The sequence below is a fragment of the Sminthopsis crassicaudata genome, chromosome 5 (genome assembly GCF_048593235.1).
Source record: "Sminthopsis crassicaudata isolate SCR6 chromosome 5, ASM4859323v1, whole genome shotgun sequence".
Taxonomy (NCBI): Eukaryota; Metazoa; Chordata; class Mammalia; order Dasyuromorphia; family Dasyuridae; genus Sminthopsis; species Sminthopsis crassicaudata.
In genome coordinates this window covers 79,415,903-79,435,227 of record NC_133621.1, presented here as the reverse complement: position 1 = coordinate 79,435,227, position 19,325 = coordinate 79,415,903, and the positions used below count along the sequence as shown (strand labels likewise).

General features: G+C 38.7%; 1 protein-coding gene across 5 annotated transcripts in view; it reads right to left on the bottom strand.

Annotated features, from left to right (window-relative positions):
- DIP2C (disco interacting protein 2 homolog C) overlaps positions 1-18,386 on the bottom strand; it is a 578,672-nt gene extending 560,286 nt beyond the window's left edge. For 3 of the 5 annotated variants that reach the window (XM_074267254.1, XM_074267258.1, XM_074267259.1), the window contains exon 1: positions 17,693-18,384. In XM_074267254.1, coding sequence (XP_074123355.1) covers positions 17,693-17,777 — 85 coding nt within the window. In that variant the 5' untranslated portion in view covers positions 17,778-18,384. Of the gene's footprint in view, positions 1-17,692 lie in introns of all 5 variants that reach the window. The other 2 variants (XM_074267256.1, XM_074267253.1) reach the window with 2 other exon arrangements.
- Between the last annotated feature and the right edge of the window lie 939 nt (positions 18,387-19,325).

The following is a 19,325-nucleotide window of genomic DNA, read 5'->3' as shown; positions in this document are numbered from 1 at the left end:
TATTGACAGCCATTAACAACACAGGACACTATACATAATAAGACCCCCAACTTAGCCAGACAGAAGTAGGATGAGAGGTAGGGGAGGGAGAAAATGAAAGAAAAGTATAGATAGTAATTCTGTTTTCTTACCCAAGGATAATGTGTGACCTTCTGCTACTAATCCACAGATTCACATTATAGAACAAAGTCCATTTAAAAGGCTAAGTGCTTCCTCCTACATTTTCATGGGCTATGATTCTGGCTTTTGCTGAAGGAAAACTACAACATAAGACATATTCCAAAGAGATGCTCTAATCATTACGTTCTTTTGGTAATTATAAATAATCACTAAATAGCTTCCTCTAGAGGATCTATAAATATAATAATAAAGGCTAAATTAACAATAGGACAGGAAACTACAATCCTAGTTTACTAAGCAGATTAAGTCTACTAGAGATTTTTAAAAATCAGTTTCAAAAATTGTCTTCATGGAATTTTACAAACATTAACATGACTGGCAATTAAAATAATTATGTCGGTCATTTAACCCACCCCTAATAATCAAAATACAAGAAGCTTGAGTTGTAAAAAAGTAACATATTCACAGAGAGCTAAACATGTGATAAAATTCTATGTTAAAAATAACATGGACCCCCAAATCAGATCTTCAGCTACACCACATGGAGGCAAGATGATAATCCCACCAAGCCAAAGATAGGAAAGTCTACACATCCAGCTGTATATTCCCTTCAAACTCTAAATTCAGCCTCCTGCTCCTCAAACTGACCCAGAGGCTTTAAACTTTAGACAGTAGCTTAGAAATTTAGTAGTTTAGAAATTTTTTAAGAATACTGCCATATAATTCTGTAATCAAGTAAAAGAACAATATATAGTCAATTCACAAATGAAACCAAGAAAGAAAGAACATTATTAAGAAGGAAGGAAGGAAGGAAGGAAGGAAGGAAGGAAGGAAGGAAGGAAGGAAGGAAGGAAGGAAGGAAGGAAGGAAGGAAGGAAGGAAGGGAAGGAGGAGAATGAGCATTATTAATATATTTGGCCAAACTACACTATAATGTAAAAAAAAAAAAATTTCATTGTGAAATCATTCAACCAACCAAATGAGCAACAATATTATTAACATATTAACAGCCCTGAGCAACAGTCTACTGATTGACTGTACATTAATATTCCCTACTTTACTACTACTGAATGTTACATAGGAACTATCATAATGAATAAGGCCTAGCATCCAGAGCTTCATAGTATACACTGTAGAAGATCATGTCTGTTAGTCAATAAACAAGTGCCTAGAATGTGCTACATCTACACACTGTGCTAAGAATAAAGAAAAGCAAAAGCAATTCCTTCCCTCAAGAAGCCTACTAGCTCTAATTACATTTATAATTTACACTCTAATTAGGGAGATAGTCTGTAAATAACTAGGTACCTACAAGGTATATACAGAACACTAATATAATTCAGCACTAATAGCTAGAGGAATATCAAAAAAAAAAAAAAAAAAAAAAAAAAAAAAACCTTCCTGCAGAAAGTGGGATTTGAAAAGTCTTAAAAGAAGCAAAAGAAACTTAGAGGTGAAAGTGAGGGGCAAAGGCTGTTCAAGAGGAACATTACCAGTGCAAAGCCATGAAAAGGAGAACTGGAGTGTATTAGACAAGGAAAAGCAAGAAGGTCGGTGCATATATAGTATGTAGAGGAGGAAAAAGCATAACAAGACTGAAAAGGAAAGAAAGACCCAAGTTGTAAAGAGCTTAAAATACCAAAACAGAACTTTATCGTTGATACTGGAAATAGCAGAAATTCTGGAATTTATTGAGATGTATAGTACAGATGGGGGTGGTATTCATAGTCCTACCCTTTAAGACAGTCATTTTGGCAGATGAAGAGGTCTGGTGGATTGAAGTAGAAGAAACTCAAAGCAGGAACAGCAATTAAAAAATTATTTTAGCCATCAAGGTAAAAGATGAGAAGAACCTGAAATAGCATGGTAGCTATGAGTGAAGAGGAAGTGATACATAAAAGAGATACTGTGATGGTTGAAATGATAATACTTGATCACTGATTAGACATATGGAGCAAATGAGAATGAAAGTCAAGGATGACATTCAGCTTTTGTACCTGGGAAGTTGATGGTACCCTCAACAATAGTAGAAAAGTTGGGAAGAGAGGGTTGGGAGAAAAGATAATTTCTGCTTTTGTCATGATGAATTGGAAGTGCCTATGTAACATCTAATTCTAAATGTCCAAAAGTCAATTAGTAAGACATAGCTGTGATTCCAGAGAGAATCTAGAGCTGGATACATAAATCTAGGAATTGAGATAAAAGAAATTATAAAAGCTGTTATGATCTCCAAGTAAGATAATGTGCAGGGGTATGTATATATGGAGAGAAAAAAAGAAGAGAGGAGATGAAAGTAGAGAAGAGGATCTAGGAGAGATCCCTGGGCAATTTTCGGTTAGTGGATATAAGCAGGATGAAGAACTAGCAAAAGACAATGAAAGTAGGGATAAAAATGAGAAGGGACCCAAGAAAAATTAGTGTCAAGAAAACCTAAAATGAAGAAAATATGTAGAATATATAGGTATTCGACAGTGTCAAAAACCACAAAGAGATCAAAAAGGAGGACTAAAGGAACACCATTAGATTTGAAAATTGACATTATTATTAATTTTGGAGAGAGCAGTTCCAATTGAATGATGGGGTTGAACATCAGACTACAGAGGAGTTAGAAAACTGAATAGAGAGATCGTTAAAGCACTTAATATAGATAACTTTCAGAAGAAATCGAGGGCAGCAAGATGATGCAGGGAATAGAACACTAGCCATGGAGTCAGGAGGACATGGGTTCAAATCCATGCTCAGACATTCAATACTTTCCAGCTGTGTGACTTTGGACAAGTTATTTAACCCCAATTGCCTCCCCCCCAAAAAAATAGGGGGGAAAGGAAATTGAGCCATAAATAGAAAGAGAGGTTATACCTAACAATAATGATATAATTAAGCAAGCTGGATACATGAGCATACCTGCAAAAGATTGAAGTTAAGAGAGATTGAGAATGAAAGAAGAGGTAATATTCTGGACAACACACTAGGGGATAGGTTCAAAGAGGGATTTTTCTTGACAAGAAGGGTTACCTTCCTGTGGAACAGAAATGAAGGAGAAAAATGTGTCTAAAATGAGAGCGTTTAGTGAATGGTCTCCTTTTTTTGGAGAATTATGATAGGTCTTCAGAAGAAAGGATAATGTGAAGAGTGCAGTAGAACATTTGAGTAGAGATGAAGTTTGGAAAGGCCATTGAAGCAAGTGAGCAAATCAATGGGGAAGAGTAGAAGGATTGTTTTAGTGAAGTGAATTTCTAATTGAGATTAAATAATATAAATTTAGAATGTGAAAGGAGGTAAATAATGGGAATAATGCAAGTTTGAAATTTGGTAAAGCACCACAGGTAAAAAGACAGGAGTTCAAAAGATTTGAGAATTGAACTGGTTTACCAAGATGTTAAGATTAGGAGGGAGTATAACTAGTATAGGGGTGATGGGTGAGAGAAGGAATAGAGGAAATGGAGGTCATGGTAAGGACAATGAACAGGTTTAGAGGCCCTCAAACACAAGAAAGTTGGAACAGTAAAAGATTATTTTAAATAAGGAAATGTGGAATTTGTGATCATGTAAGTAAAATACTCATGGGTGATAAAAGAATTAAGGATGTCAGCATCTCTGCATGAGGCAAGGGTGGAGTGAACACATCATGGGAATTGAGTAGAGCAAGAAACTATTAAGTTAGGATATTTGAGAGAAGATATATATGTAGATTTAATTATATGCATATATATACATGTATATGTTTATACATATATACTCAGATCTATATATACACAGATATATATGTGTGTGTGTGTGTGTGTGTGTGTGTGTGTGTGTGTGTATTTCATTAAATTGAAGTTCTCCAAGATGAGGGCAGAAGTTGAGATAGAGAGACTGTATCAGCCAATCACTGACCATGCCATTGAAAAAAAAGGAGAAATATCCAAGAAGATAATGGATACTGTAACCCAATAGATGGGGCAATAAATTTGGATAACATGAGTCTAAAAGGAGAAACTGCTGAGTGATAGTGGTAGAAGAAAAGTATAAAAGTAATGGTAAGGAGCAAGTCATATTTCTATTTTTCTGCTTTAAGGTTAAACCTGAAACTTAGGAATATGCTTTTTCTTAAATAATTGTGGATATATATTCTGCTAAAGTTTCTGAAATCTTTTTTTCCCAACATGCCAGCATTTCTTCTTGGGGAATTAACAGCTACAATAACACAAAGGGTATAACATGGTGAGTTATCTAGATTTTCCTAGTTTTATCATCTTTTTTTTTAAAGGCTGTGGGGGTAAAAAAAAGGCTGTAGGACTAGATAATATTTTAGGTTTCTTCTAGTCTTAAAACTCCATTATTCCACACCTATTGTTTAAAGTCACTCTTCCTTTTAATGATCCTAAATTTGTCTCTCAAACAAGGGATGACCCTTGTTCCATATATCATTCTCTCCATGTTTTCTTGTCAGTCTTCAAAGTCAGAGTTGTTGCATCTCCTGCTACCACCTGTTTCTGTCTCTCCTTTGGGATTCCTTCCTTTAGAAAAATGTTCTCAATGTCAAACAGCAGATATGTCATCGGCCAAAAAGCTGGTCCCATGTAGGGTCCTATTCCTCCCTCTTGCCTTTTGCAAATCTTTCTTCCTCAAGAATATTTCACATTAGAGCCTGCTTCCAGGTTTCCCTCTTTGTCAACCCGAGGCTGGTCTATTCTACAATATCCCTGGAAAATGTCCTCTCTTTATTTTTACACATTTCCCAATAAGTTCAGACTTCACCAAATCACTTTTTATGTTTAGAACTATACCCCAGAAGACCAGATGTATTGGCCAACTTACATAAGGCATGTATTTTCTAAGGTTGTTCCAACTATTCCAGGAGTAAAGTAAGAAATATGGGCAAATTAAATGGTGTGTGGGGTGGGGGTGGCAGAAGAGAATAACCTGTAAAAATTAAAAAGAAGAAATAATCCTTGATAGATTCAGAAATCTGTTATCTTCCCTCTTTTACAGAAAAGGAATACTGAAATGCCTTATTAGCATCTTACCAGCATACATAATAACCAATAACCATGTATAAGGAAGAGAGAAAACAAAGCCCACTCATTGTTCATAAGTGTTTTATAGACATTACTAGAGAGCCAAAAATTCCCAAAGCCTTAATGCATAATAAAAAAAAAATAAGGAAGAATCACTTGGCTCTTTATTTGCCTGTCCCAGTACAATGTGTTGACTCTGGTGTATGCTAAGACTTGGACAGGAAATCCATTTATTTGCAAAGTGGGATTTTTTTTCATTAAGAAATATCATTCCACATATACATAGAGTACTTTCTCTTATAGGACAATATTCCTCTTGTATTCAAGAGACAGTAAATTTTCGTTAATGTGGATAATTAAATAAGTAGTTAGTTTTGATCTAAGCATGACTTCTTTTGATCTCTAACAGGTATTCCTGTCTTGCCATTTTCTGGCTCTGATTTTGAAGCTGTTTTTTTATATTAAAACAGAATTAATTCAGTCATACAATTTAAAAGCACCTTAAATTCATATTGAATCTCAAAAACTATTAAGAACCATTAAAATCTCCACAGAAAATAGGAACATAAGGGGTTTTCAAAGCTTAATCATGCTAACTAGAAGTCCAGCTGCCATGGTCTTCAGTAATTGTTTGCCTAGACACACACACTAGATGGTCAGTTTTACCTGAATGCTGTGTGTTACCTTTACAATCATTAATTATTACACAAGAAACTATTGATACAATTAGGGAACACAGGAAGAAATAAATAAACGGATCTGAAATGTCTGCATTTAATTTTTAATTTTCAAACAAAACAGCTGACCAAACAAATAAGCTAAAAAATGCATATGCTAATATAAACATTTAAACATAATGGGTTGATCTAGAGAATGATTTAGATCTCTTCTAACTTTTAAATTCTTTGATTTAATGGCATTCTAAATTTATGATTCCCACAAATGTTTACAAAATATGGCCCAAATAAGTGGAAATAAGAAGAAGTACTCAGTCATTCCTGGACTCTTACCTACTCTTTTGAAGAGGAGGTGGGGGGGGGGGGAATCTCAGTAGGTAGAAGAACCAAAGACAGGTACCCATTCTCAAGGTCCTACTCATGGACTGTCTCTAATCTAACCAAGATAAAGATTTCTTTGGGTCAGAGAAAATGCATTAGGCATGTCCCAGCTTATCAGCTAACACTTAGTGTTCATAAACTACATACCAGTTCCCAGGGCAATTAGTACCCAGTTCAAGCCCTCCCAACTGACCAGCAGACATCAGCTGACAAACCACAGCCAGAGAGTATGCATATGTATTTCACTCTGACACTTTTCCAGTTTAAGGATGGTCTAACATAAGCAAATAGGTAAGGGCTTTTATACATAAATCAATGAGTCAGATGAATTTGTAAATGAATGAATTAAAAGTCCTGATTAAAGGTCAAGTCCAGGGCTAGGTACTAGAGATAACAAACCCAAAAGATCCTGCCATCCAAAGACATTAGTTCTAATATGAAGAAATAATACATAAGAGAATTGTAGCCAAGGAGGACTATTTTAATTTTAAAAGTTATACAGATAGTGAGTAAATGGAACCACAGAGAAATAGAGGGACATAGACCATTCAATAGCAATGGTATCACTGCATTAAGTTTCTGGAATTGTAAAGAGAGAAAAACAGGGAAAGGACCTCAGAGGGACTAAAGATAAAGGTACAGGCAATCCTTCCTGACGACAAACTGAGGATTTTTTGCTATGCATTGATACTTGCAAAGTCAAGGCTAGGGATGTGTTAGATGACTGACTCCTTCCATTTCCCCTATTGGAGATGGATGGGCAGCATCTAGTGGGATAGCTGAGAGAGAAGGAGGAGGCTACTCTGCCAGCAACATAAGGTTCCTAGACCTACAATCAGCACTTAGTATATAGCAGGCCTTCAATAAATGTGCCATGGATGGGTGGATGGATGGATGGATGAAGATTCTCAGAACACAGGTGTGTATACATGCACGTGCACACACAGGATAAAAAAAAAAAAAAAAAAACACAAACAACATTCCTAGACTATAATACCATTATCCCAGACTAAGAATGTTTCATATACAGAAACATGGACTTTTAAATGAGGAAATCCTTGCAAGCACAAACAAACAAAAAAAAATTAAGAATAAAAATGAATGGGGAAAAAATAACCTACAAAATGATCTTGGTGCTACAAGTCATAAGTGCAACAGTGTATCAAAACCTACTATTTCCCCACCATATTGGAGACACTTAAATAAATTTTCCAATCTTAAAGCACCTAATACACTAAAATACCCAGTGTTATTTTTTGAACAATATTATGGCCTAAAAGCAATTCTAAAAAAATAAATATAAAAAAGAATGGTTAAGAGTTTTCTATTAATATGTGTAGTTATAACATGTGAAGATGGAGAAGGTCATAAACATTTATGTGCCAGGCACTATGCTAAATACTTTATAAATAACATGTCATTTGATGTTCCCAATACTGCAAGGTAAATACTCTTGTTATCTCTGTTCTACAGTTGAAAAAACTGAAACAGAGTTTAAGTGACTTGCCCAGTATCACACAGCTAGTAATTGTCTGAATTCACAGCTGAACCAAGATTTTTTTTTTATTCAATACTTAAGAGTTCTACCAACTGCACTGTCTAGCTGCCTCTAAATGCTACACACTATCAACTGGTAAGATCAAATATAATATCTCATACATGTCATCCTACTAGTAAGAGTTTTATCCAAAATCTTGCCATAAACTACATCACCTCAACTTGCCTTTTGTTTGTTTGTTTGTTTGAGACTAACTTAGGAAAACATTATTTTCTCCAAATAGACTCCAGTCTTTTTCCACCTCCCTGGAACTGCCAAAATATGCTGACTTGATACCTAACAAAGGCTTTGTGAAAATGATTTGAAACGTAGTATTATTATATGGGGGAGGGATAGCTCCCTATACTTTTCATTATTGGAGAAAGGCAGTACTTGAGCAGAAAAATCAGATGTGAAAATAGGAAGTGAAAGAGATTTGCAAGCTTTCTCTATAACAAACAAAATGAAGAAATCTGACAGTGGCCAGCAATGGGATAACATAAACAAGCAGCAAGCATGTGGGGGAGGGGCATCTAAAGCATTTAGCCCATCCCCTCCCTGAATATGGGGCCACCTAACTGGGCACTTCACAGGTACACCGACTGCCTACCTAACCTTGGAAAGCCACCTTGAACTGTACCCAGGGCTTTCCACCCAGTCAAATACAAACCAATAGAATGACGTGGCAACCTAAAGAGTTCATCCTTGGGTTGTATTCATAGAAGCTTGGCATTGAGAACAGGGAAGGTCATAATTCCACTGTATTCTGCCATAGCCAGACCACATCTGGACTATATTCACTTTTGGATCCCAGATTTTGGGGAGGATAAACTGGAGCACAGCCAGGGCAGGGCAAAGCAGACAAGAGGCTTTGGCACCATGACCAGTTGAAAAAAGTGGGAAGTTTAGCCTGGAGAAAAGATAATTTAGAGACAAAATAACAGCTATCTTCATATATTTGAAAGATTGCCATATGAAAGAACAGACTTATTCCACTTGGCCCCAGAGGGCAGAAGTTGAAGTAATTAGTGAAAACTGAAGAGGAGGGATTTCAGTTACACACACACACACACACACACAGAGAGAGAGAGAGAGAGAGAGAGAGAGAGAGAGAGAGAGAGAGAGAGAGAGAGAGAGAGAGAGAGAGAGAGAGAGAGAGAGAGAGAGAGAGAGAGAAAAGAGAGAGAGAGAAAGAGAGAGAGAGAGAGAGAGAGAGAGAGAGAGAGAGAGAGAGAGAGAGAGAGAGAGAGAGAGAGAGAGAGAGAGAGAACACTGCTTTCAAGAATACTGAGTTGTCCCTTTTCAAGAGGAGGCTGGAAAAACACTTGCAAAAAATCAAATGGAGGAGGTTTCTGTTCAGATATGGATAGATCTCTGTGATTCGTTCCATACCTAAGACTCTTCAATTCTATGAAATGTCTCTATCTTCAAATGGATTGAATTTTAGAGAAAGCAAAAGAAATTCCCTAAAATTTCTTCAAAAAATATATTTTTGTTACTGAAGGGAAAACAAATAGCTGTCTCTAATCTCACCTCTGGTTCACAATACTAATTATACTAAGGATATCACAAAATTCTTTTGCCAAAACAAAGTTAACTTTGATTCAATCTTTTAAAATATTTAAAGCAGAAAAGAAGTGACATACAGAGATTTTTAGGGAAAGAAATGAATTTCATGGTCTTGGACAAAAGACATTCAAAAGATTGCATACTACTGCTTTATGCTCTCAACTAAGACTATATTTAAAACTATGCTAAACCTACTAATTAATTAGGTAAATTCAAACTCTAGCCCTAATTCTAAAAGAAAAAGATCAAAGTAGCCATATGATTGAACTGATGAGTCAAGTCAGTCACAAGAATAAAGCATCTGTCTATATTGAGATCCTGTAAGGCTGGCCTCCCAGGTGCCAATGTGAATAGTTTCAGGAGTCTTAATGCATATTCACAAAACTAAGGGCCTCAGTGTTTTAAGAAGGAATTTTCCCATCTGATAAGCAGTCAGTATCTTAGAGCCAGCATCCCGAATGAGAGAAAGTCTATTCAATCCATTATCAATCATAGAATTCACCCAGAACCTACAATCTTGAAGGGCTTTCTTTTGTCTGTCTGATTTATATACTCAACCACAAAGAAATTGAACAAGGAATTCCCTCCCTTCATAATTCATGGAGATCACTCATAGTAACCCAGTTTATACTTCTAGATGTCCAAAGGTAAGAAAGGGAAATCATCACCTATAAGAAGATGGCATCTTTCAACTTACTATGCCCAGAAAATCAAGTGGTACTCTCATATCTCTAGATTTATTCTATACCACTTACAGCTCCCAGCTTCATGAACTGAATACTCACTGCAATAATAGTCAGCTCTATCTTCATCACCATCAACAATAAATACTGACTGAGCCAAACTATGTACATAAGGATACAATGGGATACAAGGAAGCTATCATCACCATCACCATCACCATCATCTCCTCCTTCTCTTCCTTTTCTTCCTTCTCCTCTTCCTTTTATTTCCCCCTCTGGAAGCTGGATGGTAAAGTGAATAAAGTGCCAGGCCGGAGTCAGAAAGACCTGAATTCAAATCCAGCCTCAGACAGTTACTCCTGGCAAATCACTTACCTCTATCTGCCTCAATTTCCTCACCTGTAAAATGAGAGATAGAGGAGGAAATGGCAAACCACATCAGTATCTTTGCCAAGAAAACTGCTAACGGGATCATAGTCAATCATGATTGAAACAAATGAAAAACAGAACATCCTCATCAATGTAAGTTTGCTAAAGTTGGCAAAGGGATTTACTTTTCACCTAATCACTCTTCCTTTACATTTGAAGGAATCTAGACTGAGAGGAATAATTAACTCCCCCTAAGTCACTAAGTAAGTGTCTGAAGCCAGATTCACACTTGCCTCCAAGTCTGGATATTCTCTGCATTGTGCCATCTCACTGCCTAAAAATAGTAGCACCTCAATGAGTAGAAAAATGCATGGATATTTGTCTGCTCAGTTAAATAGTGTGTTTTTAAGCAGTAAGATAATATAGTAAAGAGTGTGGCCTATCTTGACTAGGTTTTACACTCTTGCTAATTCCAGTTCCAGCCTCCTTGACTCCTAATTCATCATTCTGTCCACTTTGTCATGCCATTTTTCTATTAAAATAAAAAGACACACACACTTATACACATACACAAACAATCTAGATGGGATAAATATACCCCGTAAGATTTCTTTCCCAATTCCAAATCATTCACATAATGAAATATTAAAATATAAGCACAAATGCACATGCAATATCAGTCCTTTAAAAATACTGTGTCAGGTGGCAGTAAATAATGGAAAAGGAATTTAAGTTGCTTGAAACCAACATGTCTGGTTTTGAGAAGTTCAAGAATGACATTATGGCTACATTGAAATTTAAATTGTTATAACTTCCAGTATATGTTTTCTTTCTCCAAACCGACTGAAGTCCTTGAAGGCAGCGACCACTCACGGTTCTTCTTTGTAAACCCCTGATAACTTGTCCAGTGATATCTATGCACACTGAAATTATTGAATAAATGTGTTGAAAGAATGAATTTATATGATGACTATTTGGGAAAGGAATATTTTTGCTTTCCCTATGGTATATTATGTCTTACAGACATAACTGTTTTACAGAAGAGCTAGAAGAAGAGCTCTCTGTACTTCTTATCCATGCACTCATTTATCTATTACTTAAAAGTACTTCTTTTATGTAAGTTAAGTTCAAAGATGGCAAAGACATAGTTCCTGCCCTCATGGTCAAGTAGGGAAGATGAGGATTAGATAAATTATAATACAAGGCATGCAGGATGTAAAAAAAAATGTTCTAAGAGTTCATAGGTTTGAGAGACTACCTCTTGCTGATGTTGGAAGTAGAAAATTAGGTATTGAAAGCTATTGTTAAGATTTCCAAAGGATAGCTGAACTCCAAACAGGGTAAATAGAGTTAGAGTTATAAGAACTGCATTTGAACCAGGCCATGATTTTGAACTACCAAATCAATCAATGGTATGGAACACTAAATCCAAGATTTTTTAATACTCTTTCTCTGTACATTGAAGGGGAAAAACCAACCAGTACTACAAATGTTTCCCTGTGTAAACTGCTACTTAGGAAAATCAATTCTCAAAAAAAAAAAAGCAGGGGAAGATCAAACCATTAGGGGAGGGAATCAAGAAAAGAAGATTTGGAAGGCAGAAAACTATCTTATCCAGCAACATTTCCCATGAATTATAACAAAAAATACTACAAAACTTATAGTTTCAACACAAAACCAAAATTTGTAGCAAATATTGAAAAGTAAAATGATGTTGCAAATGTCATAATTGATCATATCTATTCAAATCAATTACATGTTATAGTAAATAATATTGGCCAGCAGTTCTCAAAGAAATCTTAGTAATCTAGGCTTGTTAATAACTTCTCCAACACCCTAGGTAAATTTAATATTTGCAATTATTCATTCAAGGAAATAACATTAAAATTAAGTCATATTCATAACTGATTATGTAGGACTATTAAAATTTCCTCCAAATTCAAGTCATTTACAGTTGTAAAAATATTGGATGTAACTATATTTTAAATTTATGCATAAAAGTATTTCACCTCATTGTGCATAACACCTGACAGATTGTTATTGTATGACTTTTTTTTTCTCACAAAGTTCTTACAAAGTAAATAAGTCTCAGTAACAAGTATTTCTTAAGTCCCCCCCACTGGAAAAGTACTGCATCTTAACAACTACCATCTTCTATGGAAGATAAACTCTCAATTTTTTTTACAACAAATCATTAATTAGATACTGCTGGGGAAGGGAGGGGAATTTTTTTTCAAAAGATTTTTTCTATAAGGTGATTCTCTTTTGCTGGTTTTAAAAAATAACAGTAACAACTACATAATGAGACTGTCAGAAAAAATGTTTGCAAGTAGGAATAATTTATCCACGCAACTCAAAGTATGTTGTTATTAAGTGGTCCTGATATTTAAAGAAGGAAAATACATCTCTCAAAGTACAGCAAGACAGTCACAAATATTAAAAGCCTCTCTAAGTCTCCACCTCTGACTCATGTCCCATAATAATAACATAAGGAGTGCTTAAAAAAAAAACTTCTGCCACCTGTGTGATAAAGGTTGGCTGTTATAAATGAACCTGCTTTCTTAGCTCCTTGACCAACAAAGAGAGGTACTGACACCTGCATGAGTCCTCCACCTTTCTCTCCAAGCAATTCTCACCCTATTCTAGAAAAACTGCAGATTGGAGACCTATTAGGAACACTGCTAAACCTGAACGCAATTTCACAGATGTCACCTCAGTTACTGAACTTCTCAACTGACAATGGAAAGAATTATTTTATTTCTAACAATTCATATTATAGTTGGTCTGTAAACATTGGTTGACTGTATAGCATCCATTCTTACAGAATTTACTATCCCTCCAATAAAAAGAATATATTCTTCTTTTGCAAAAATCCAAAGGCTTTTCATACATTATCTCAGACTATTTTAATATGTTCCAGCAGAATCCAAATCGTTTAACAGTAAATCACACAAGGACTATAAGGATGCAATCCCTTGCTACTTCATAGCACCTAAGGCAAGACAAGTTTCCCTCTTCTAGAAGAAAAATGGTAGCCAACAGATGGAGAATGAGACATACATCATCAGATCTGACCCATGTTGTTTGCTCCACTTAACTATACTTATTTCCTATAAAGGAAGGAACTCTGAGGAAGCAACAGTCACAGAAAAATGACAGCAATGTTTTTTTAAAGAATCAAGTAAACATTTTTAAAAGTTTTTTATTATAAACTAACATTAACTTTATAAAATTCAGCAATACTTTCAACCAAGTTGAAAAGAAAGACTAAATTGAACAATGTATCAAACTTTTGCTTCCTAGAACACAAATCTGAATGTAGACAAGTTACTGGGCGTTGTTACATATTAAACAAGGTGTTATTATGTAATAGAAAACAAACTAAAAGAAAGAAAATCTAGATTAGTTAACAGAGGAACTTTCAATCAGATGCACTGCAATCAGTTTCTGACCCCAAACTAAGAAATTCAGCAAACTGGGAGTGTGAGTGGAGGATTTATTTTAAGTGTTTGGGGGCAGATAGATATAAGTTGGCTTGTTGAGGTGGGGGAAATGAAAGAGGAGGGAGCAATAATACTTCTTAAACCAAATCCTAGCAATTAATCAAGTTTCCAAATTTTAAAAAAAAAAAGTATCTTTCAAAAGTAGAAATATTAGGAAGGGAGAAAGAAATACCCCCCAAAAAAGCAACCAGAGACAAAATAGATAATTCTACTCAACTTGGCATTTTCAGTGGTATGGTTTAATCAGTCTGTCTGCCACTCAGTCCCAAGGACACTAGCAGACCAAGATCCCTGGCCCCAAACCAGTAGATATATCCAGACATGCAGATGTGATACTTTTAGTGTCTACAGAAGAGGCTGCCAGCCACATCTCCCCACAGAATGTTCTTGTATCTTGCTGACAATATTGTTCTCCTATGCGAGAAGGCTCTTGCTTTCCCCAATGAGAGGGAAGTACTGGAGCAATGTAGTAACATAGGCAAGAAAGAGGGGCTGGGAATGATTTAAGCTCTCCAGCCAAGAAATAAATCTACAACAGCTCGCCAAACAATGACCCAATAAATGCAAAATACATTAGAGTACAGGACAATACCAAATGAACAATGCAGACCAATAATAGACAGACCATAACTAGATCCTGGAGTCTAGGAACAGAGAATACAAAAACTGGCAAAGGCTTTACCACAACTTTTAAAGCCTTCTAAAAATAAGCATATTTATGTCATCTGCTTAAAAGTAATTCTATTTTCTCTTGCCAGGCCCTGGGTACTGATGATTCTACAACTGTTTCTCCGGGATTTTGACACTTCAACAAAATACAAAAATAAAGTTTTGAAAACTCCTCTCCTAAGGAATCCTGTTTGAAGGAAAAAAATATATAATTTAAACATAATTGAATCTTGGACACTATGTATGTAAATACACACTCAGGAATGCACTAGCAGGAGTCCAATGTACTATGGGAGGCTTTGTAAGAATTACCTTCTTATAACAACACTGAGACTTTTGTCCTGACAAATTGATTCTTTGATTACCTCCAAGCTATTTGGGAAAACAAATTAATGCATCTCATTTAAACCATTCAAAATGATCTATGAGGTTGGGGGGAGATGGGGAGCATATGCAATTCTGGATGGCCTTAAAGAACTCTCTATAAAGCCAACATAAATATAGTTGTCCCTCATGTTCAAAGATGACACACCTGGCCATTGCCTTTCCAGTGTGTGGGTGTGGCTAAAGAGAACAGCACATAAGCAGCAGGCCTTTGAATTTACTCTTCTCAAACCTTTAAGCCAGACTCTTGGCTGGGCTTATGGAGTAAGAACAATAATAAAACTTTAAACATTTATATATGTGCATATATACACACCCCTTATACAACCGTGCTATAAAGGGCCCTTTAAAAAAAATCAGAACAGGGTAAGTTTAGCTGAGCATAGCTTGGTTTCTTTCATCTGCTTTTGCAATCCCCTAAAAAAAAAACTTTGCTGTGATTAGGAAGTAAGAAGACCCTGATATTGATCTTGAGGGGAAAGCTGGAGATTTTTCCATCAAAGAGCAGGACTGCCTGAAAAATCAACTATGTGTAAAGCAACTATTTCCAAGGAGTTAGTTTAGGATACACATACCCTACAAATCACAGAGGCATTTCTCATACATCCCTAATACTCTGTGAATTATAGTTAATACAAAAAAGAAGAAGCTGCTAGCAGCAAGTGGACTGTGCCTACTCCAGATCAGTAACAAATAACTTCACTTGGGGGGAATGGGAAAGATAGAAATAGTTGTCTGAATTAATGATAAAAACAAACATATAACAAATAGAATCTGTTGACTTAATGGATAAACACACACTTTGATCAATCAGAAAATAAGAAGAGGCAAAGGTCAGGATGAAGAGAGATTTTTTTTAAAAAGTAGAGAAGAGAGAATGAGAAAAAAATTATCAATATGAGCCTGTACCCCTCCCAAAAAAAAACAGGTGTACAGATGTTTTTATAAAGTGTTTTGCCAATGGCCTGAATGTACTTCACACTTCAGCAATCATACCATTATATTTATCTCTGGCAACTGCATGATGGACTTTATTTCCTGGATAAAAAGTCTTCTGAGAAATTCAGTGACTATCTGGTATAACAGCATGCAGTATTGTATTCACAATCGCTTCTCCAAATAATCAGAATATTGACTACTCAGCACATTATAGCCTAGGAAACATTCTTCCTCTCTTTTTGGGGGGTTGGTTAAATATACACTGCAGTAAATCAAATTTGAAATATGAAAAAGGAAAATGGTCAATAGAGAACTGAAAAAGCAAGTTTAAACACACATATTAGCTTCTATAGTTTATACGACCCTTCATCCTGAAAGTGTTAAAAAGGAAAATACAATGTCAACATCAGCTCCTCCCTGCCGATGAAAATTGGCATGAGGAAATTCATTTTCTGGCTGGGAGCCCTCATAGAACCGTTACAAAAAAAAAAAAAAAAAAGTTCAATAGCCCACACTACTCTTATTCCAAAGATACAAATTCTTATTTTTCTCCTCAAACATGCCCTTTCAGAAGTGGGGCAGTTGATCACTCAAAAAATGCATATTTTGAAACTAACACTTTTAAACTTTTATAAAATTTTTTTGAGAAAGTGAATCAAACACTGCAAAATCCACTTAATACTCATGTCTTTTGAGCAGCTTCTACCATCACAAGAAATCAATTGTTTTGAAAATAATCCTAAGAAACTATTTTCTTTTAAACAAATCTGACCCATTCTAAGTATACTACTCAGAAAGTGAGATCTGAAGCTTGATTGGGGAGTCGAGGCGCTAAAGGTTTTGCCATATTCTTCACATTTAAAAAAAAAAAAGGTCAGTAGTACTTTATCCCAACAACTATTGTCCAGAACCAAGAAGCCCAGAAACATCCTCAACCATCAAATCCCAAACTCCAATCACAGCATAAAGTGATTTCTCTAATCAAACGATCTTTGAGGACTCTAACAGTGCAGCTCGCCTCACGCTTCCAGGAATGGCCAGACGTTAAGTTCGGGGATAGCGTGGATTTCACTAACATAGGATTTCCTTGGCAGGACAGAGGTCCCTGCAAGCCCAGCCCCGAAGATTTTTCCATCTTCCGTAATGAAACGTACAAACTGCGGCCAGAGCCTCTTCTTCCCTCTCCTCCCTTCCTCCACCAGCGCCGTGGCAGGAGGCAGCGAGGAGAGGTGGAAATTAGTCAGAAGAAAGAGCAGCCCCTGAAAAGGTAGAGAACGGGAGGGGGCGAGGGGAGAGGCGGCGTGTGGGTGCGCTACGCCATCGGGAACCGCAAATACACGCCGCCACGGAATGTTCTCCAAAGCCCGACCCGGTGGGTGCCCGAGACCAGCGGAGAGAGACAGCCTGGTCAGTCACCCGAGAGGCGAACGGTATCTGGGATCTTTGTGAGAGCGTCTTTGCCTCTCGTTTCTCGCTCTCTTGACAGATCCCCCCGATCCATTTACACCTACAGTAAACAACTGCAGAAGCAAAATTCATCAGACCAAAGGAGACCCTGAAATTGCCTGGAGCCCCCAAGTGTGGGGGTGGGGAAGGGGAGAGGGAAAGGCCCACTCCCCCTCCGCCCCCGTTCCCCGCCCCCCCCGCCACCACCACACACACACTCTGAAAAATGTCACTTTCCAGCAACTGCCAGTCCCCTCCAGATGCACTGGAACAAGTCGCACGGAGTGAGCGGGAGGGGGCCGGGGGGAAGGAGGCAGAGGGGAAAATGTCATTTTTTTTTTCAAGGCAAAAGGCGGAGAAGTAGGAAGAGGAATGAGGAGAGGGAGGAGGCCGCTGCATTCATCGCATTTACCTTCGGATAGTTCTAGCTCCAGCTCGGCCAAACGGGCTCTCACCTCCAGGGGCAAAGACATGCTTTCCAAGCTGCGGTCCGCCATGCTCGCCTAGGAGATTTTCCACCCCCCACCCTCGCTGCTCGCTCCCTCTTTCTCTCTTTGTTTGCAAGAGATTTTTTTCCTCCCGATGCAGTCCTTGCGCCGTTTTAGTAATGCATAGAGTAGGAGGAGGACGCCGGGGGAGGACGAGGAGTCACAGCAAAGGGATGGTGTGTGGGAGCAGGAGGAGGAGGAGGAGGAGGAGGAGGAGGAGGAGGAGGAAATGCAGGGATTTTTTTCTTCTTCTTCTTCTCTCCCCCCTCTCCTCTCCTCCCTGACGGCTTCCTTCAGTGGAGCCCCGCCATGTCGGCCTCGCAGTGTCCGTAGGTCTTCTCCGTGGCAAACGGGGAGGGGGAGGTGGCCACCTCAGGTGACTTCCAAGGCTAGCCGCCCCCCTCCCCACCCCTCCCCCCGGCCCGAGGCGCCGCCGGGCTCGGCACTGTCCGGGCGTCAGCTCCCGGCTCCTTCTCGCTGCAGCCACCGCCTGGTTCTAGCTCCTGCTCGGGCTCCGGCTCCGGCTCTGGCTCAGGCTCCGGCTCGCGCTCGCTTCCCCCGGGCTGCAGCGGCGGCGGCGGCTGTTATTGCTGCTGCTGCCTCTGCTGCCTCTGCTGCTGCTGCTGCTGCCGACTGCTGCTGCCGTTGCCGGCCGCTGCTGCTGCTGCTGCTGCCTACTCCTGCCGCTGGGAGAGCGTGGCTGTCACGTTCACGTGATTGTGTGTGTGATGTGTGTGTGTGTGTGTGTGTGTGTTGTGTGTGTGTGTACCCGCGCGCGCGCCCCCAGCGTGATTGTGGGTGCGAGTGTGTGTGCGTGATTTGGTGTGTGTGCGCGCATCTGCATCCATCCCCCAAGGGGGGTTTGTCCTCCCTAGGGGGTGCGCGTGAGCACAAGACGCAGGGAAAGCAGTGGAGAGCTAGAGTGGAACGCCTCGGGGACCCGAGTGAGGGAGCAGGGCGGAGGGGGGGCAGGAGGATGGAACTTTCCCTCGAGGGTCGGGTGTGCTGGACCCGTGGGCTCGGGCCCTAACAGCCTGAGGCCTTGTGAGAACCCGGGGTGAGCCCAGCTGGGGCCGACCGGAGACCGAGCCTGAGCTCCTTCACCGCCTGGCCCCACTCATTTTCCCTAGTCCAATGTTTAAAAAAATTCTTTGTGGTCTTGAAATGTGCATGCTAAAACTTCTAACTTCCTCTCCTCCTCCTCCCCCACCCCCCGCATACATTCTTACCTGTGCATCCATCGTTTCATCAGTGTGAACATTCCCCGCCCACGATGAAGATCGCAGTCCATCCCAGGTGACTCCTGTCCATGACCGATCCAGGTCACCCAAGTTCTGGAGGCCTTAAGTCCTCCAGAGAGCCTGAGGGTACCAGAGGACCACAAGCTGTCCATCGGCTCTCTCGGGGAGCGCTCATGTGACTAGCCCTCCCCGCCCCCTCCCTTCAGCTTGTGAAACCTTTGGGGGGACTCCTGATTTAGGGTAAGTGATAGTATCTTACTGACTCTTTTCTCTCAAGTCCCACTCATTTTTTTTTCCAATTGGCTGATAAATATTT